Source organism: Colobus angolensis, unplaced genomic scaffold (assembly GCF_000951035.1).
Source record: "Colobus angolensis palliatus isolate OR3802 unplaced genomic scaffold, Cang.pa_1.0 Scaffold25, whole genome shotgun sequence".
NCBI lineage: Eukaryota > Metazoa > Chordata > Mammalia > Primates > Cercopithecidae > Colobus > Colobus angolensis.
Genome location: NW_012115710.1, coordinates 4,681,238 through 4,685,276, shown reverse-complemented (window position 1 = coordinate 4,685,276; position 4,039 = coordinate 4,681,238). Strand labels below are relative to the sequence as shown.

The 4,039-nt window shown below is 58.6% G+C and overlaps 1 protein-coding gene across 1 annotated transcript in view; it reads right to left on the bottom strand.

Moving 5' to 3' along the window:
* The window catches only part of TEAD2 (TEA domain family member 2), a 23,486-nt gene that overhangs the window by 17,901 nt on the left and 1,546 nt on the right, over positions 1 to 4,039 (bottom strand). The window contains exons 2-3 of the mRNA XM_011946523.1: positions 1,153 to 1,390; positions 745 to 809 (exon numbers count right to left, since the gene is read on the bottom strand). Coding sequence (XP_011801913.1) covers positions 745 to 809; positions 1,153 to 1,384 — 297 coding nt within the window. The 5' untranslated portion in view covers positions 1,385 to 1,390. The remainder of the gene's footprint in view (positions 1 to 744; positions 810 to 1,152; positions 1,391 to 4,039) is intronic.

Here is a 4,039-nt window from a genome sequence, read left to right as displayed (position 1 = left end):
GATCTCGGCTTACTGCAACCTCCGCCTCCCAGGTTCAAGTGATTCTCCTGCCTCAGCCTCCCGAGTAGTGGGGATTACAGGCACGCACTGCCACTCCCAGCTAATTTTTGTATTTTTAGTAGAGACGGGGTTTCACCATGTTGGTCAGGATGGTCTCGATCTCCTGACCACCTGATCTGCTCACCTAAAGTGCTGGGATTACAGGCATGAGCCACTGGCCCAGCCTAAAGCTCTTTTCTTTATTAACTATCCAGTCTTGCCAGGTGCGGTAGCTCACGCCTGTAATCCCAGCAATCCCAGCACTTTGGGAGGCCGAGGTGAGTGGATCACCTGAGGTCAGGAGTTCGAGACCAGCCTGGACAACATGGTGAAACTCCATCTCTACTAAAAACACAAAACTACCTGGGCATGGTAGTGCATGCCTGTAATCCCTGCTACTCAGGAGGCTGAGGCAGGAGAATTGCTTGAACCCAGGAGGCAGAGGTTGCAGTGAGCCAAGATCGGGCCACTGCACTCCAGCCTGGGCAACAGAGCTAGACTCCATTTCAAAAAATAAACAAATAAATAAATAACCCAGCCTCGGGTAATTCTTTATAGCAACACAAACGGACTAACACACATGCCGAGAAGACAGATGAACACACAGGAAGCAGCTTCTTCCTTGAACCTGAACCTGCCCATATGAGGATGACCCTGAGAAGACCGGCCCATCCCAGACAGAAGCCCACAAGTCTGTTCTGAGACCTGTTTTCGAGTTCGGGTCTTCCCTGTTCTCAGCTTGATGTAGCGGGCGATCAGTTCATTCCGACCTGAAGATTCAAAGACGGAATAGAGTTAGTTAGACTTTCAGCAGAACTTCCCCATGGCAGGGACACCAGGAAAGAAGAAAGCAGCAAGAGTCCCCAAAGGTCTGCAGCTACTGGGCTGCCGGTCCCCTCAGCTACATGGAAACCAGACTGCTTGGGTTCAAATCTCAGCTCCATCCGAACCAGCTCTGTGCAACCGTAAGCAAATCATTTAACCTAGCTGTGCCTCAGTTTCCTCATCTGTGCAAATAGTGATGCTAGCTCCTACTTCTGAGTGCTCCATAAACCTTGGTTACTGTCATTATTCATCATTGGGGGCCAGGGCAAAAGACAGAAGTAGACTCACCATACATCTTGCCTTCATCGGACAAAATAATTTTCCGGCGGCCGCAGGGTGGATAGATGGCCAGGGCCTCCTGGAAGCTCTGCTCAATGTCTGGGCTCCACACCCCCTCTGCATCCGGGCCCCCGTCACCCCCAGCCCCCTCACTGCCGCCGGTACCCTCCTCACTGCCTTCCTCACTGCCCGTCCAGCCGCTGCCATCGTCCAGGGCGGCCCCAGCCCGGGGTTCCCCCATCTGGGCCTGGAGGAACACAGAACTCAGCAACCTTCCCCCAAACCCCACCCTCAAGGGACCTGAAGCTGAGAGGGCTGGGACTCTGGACCACTGGGTCTGAGGGAGGAGGGGCTCTGGGCCTGGTCTCCTGGGTCTGAGGGAGGAGGGGGCTGGGGACCTGGACTCCTGGGCCTGAGGGAGGAGGAGCTGGGGGGTACTCCTGGGTCTGAGGGAGGAGGATCTGGGGCCTGGACTCCTGGGTCTGAGGGAGGAGGGACTGGGGCCTGGACTCCTGGGTCTGAGGGAGCGGGGGCTGGAGGCCTGGACTCCTGGGTATGAGGGAGGAGGAGGAGCTGGGTTTCTGGGAAAGTTGAGGATGGGAGTGTTCTCAGGGTTTCCAGAGGAACTCAACTGTGATGAAGTCACAATGATTACCCCAGAGTGATTACCCCAGAGTAATGCCGAAGGCCATGAGGGCTAAAGGTTCGGGTATGAATTATGGGTTTTAAAGAAGACAGGAGGCAAAAGCTAATGGTGGGGAAGGAAGGTGTGGGTGAAACTTTCCCAGTCCCACCCCAAGAACAGGTGCTAGGATGTGAGCAGCAGCTGCCAGAAAAGAAGAGGGGCCAAATAAGACTGAGGGAAGGTCTAGAGAGACGGAGACAGAGACTCAGAGAGAGAAGGGGACAGAGACCCAGAGGGGAGGTGGGGACAGAGACCAGCAAGGGGGGGGGGGACAGAGACCCAGAGAGAGAGGGGGACAGAGACCAGAGAGAGAGGGGGACAGAGACCCAGTGAGGGGGGGGACAGAGACCAGAGGGGGGAACAGAGACCCAGAGAGAGGGACAGAGACCCAGAGAGAGAGGGAGACAGAGACCCAGGGAGAGGGAGAGACAGAGACTAGAAAGAGAGGGACAGAGACCAGGGAGGGGGGGACAGGGCCAGAGAGAGGGGACCAGGGACACAGAGAGAGAGGGGAACAGAGACCCAGAGAGAGAGGGGAACAGAGACCCAGAGAGAGAGGGGGCAGAGACCCAGAGAGAGAGGGGGCCAGAGCCCCAGAGAGAGGGGGCCAGAGACACACAGAGAGAGAGAGACAGAGACCCAGAGAGAGAGGGGAACAGAGACACAGAGAGAGGGGGGCAGAGCCCCAGAGAGAGGGGGACAGAGACTGAGAGAGAGGGCAACAGAGACCCAGAAAGAGGGAGACAGAGACCTAGAGAAGATAGGGACAGAGACTCAGGGCAGCAGCTGAGGCCGAGACCAGGAGAGACACACAGAACCACAGGCTGGGGGACTGGGGCGCCCTGCCATCAGGAGAGCCAGAACAAAGGGCCCAGGCGTCCCCTCCCCCAGCTTCCCACAACCCCCATCAGGGGAGGGGCTTGCCGGCCAGGGCGACTCCCCTCCGGCACCGGGCCCCGCCCCTCCCCTCCCCCGTGCGCCGTGGGCTCTGATCCAACTCAAGTTCCCAGCGACTTTCCGGAGGCCAGGAACAGGGAAAACTTTTTCCAGTACAGTCAGATCCCGCCTCCCCGGAGGCTCCATATCCTCCACAGCTTTCCCAGGACCCCAGAGTCCAGGTCCCTATTCCCCTCCTCCCGCGGACCCTAGCAGACAAAAGACCCCGGGCCAAGCCCAGTGGCGCTGCGGCGTTCAGGACCCCCGTAGGCCAAAATCCCAGCCCAGCCCTCCCCCATGTGGCCAGACAAAGGGACGGTGGAGCCGGGTAAGAAAGGTCCCCCTAATTTCCCGCCCCAGACCCTAAACCTCCAAAGAGGCAAGGCTTAAGATCCAGAAAGCCCCGTAACCTCACCTCGGCCACCCCAGAGGCCCTCCCTTCTCCGTAAGAAGGACCAAATGCCCCCTAGATTACACACAGGGTCCTTCTCACTCCAAAGTGACACCGCCGCAGACACTTGCACGCCCCACACCCCGCCAGCGCCCTTGGCCCGCACCCGCCACTGCGCGCACGCCCAAACTCAGACCCAGCCGCAGTCACCCTAACTCCGGCCAGAGTTCCCACTCCTCACTGAGGCTCGGTCACGGGCGCAAATTCGGGGCCCGGGCAAAAAGAGGACTGTGAATCATTCAGAGACGGTCCCGCAAACGCACGCCTCACCTCCTAACCAGCAACTCCCCACCCCAACTCACACACCCCAAAGCAGGATCCCCGACTCCCGCCGGCGCCTTCCTACCTCCCGGCCTGGGGCTGGGGAGCCGCGGGCGGGCGGGGCGCTGCGAGGGAGAAAGTTGCCGGGAGCTTTGTTTGGGAAAAGTGGGAGGGACCGGAGGGGGGGCGGGCCCGGCCGGCGGACAGCGGGAAGGGGGATCCGACGGTGACAGTTTGTTTGGAGGAGGATTTTTGCTTTGGGAGAGATTAGTCTATCTTGGGGCTGGTAGGAACTCAGCATTTGGATGCTTGGGAAAAGAGGGGAATTGGGGATTCGGACTCCAAGTCGGAGGGAAAAGGCTGATAGGAGCCAGGAACCCCTGGTCTGAGGGAGGAGAGGCTGGGGGCTGGGACTCCTGGATCTGGGAGAGGAAAGGGCTGGCGATATGGGCTCCTAAGTCTGAGAGGGGACGAGGCTGGGCACCTGGAATCCCGGCTACCCTCTAGTGTTTGAGTATTGGGGGTATGGAAATGATACGAATACAAAGAATCTTTACTGTTCA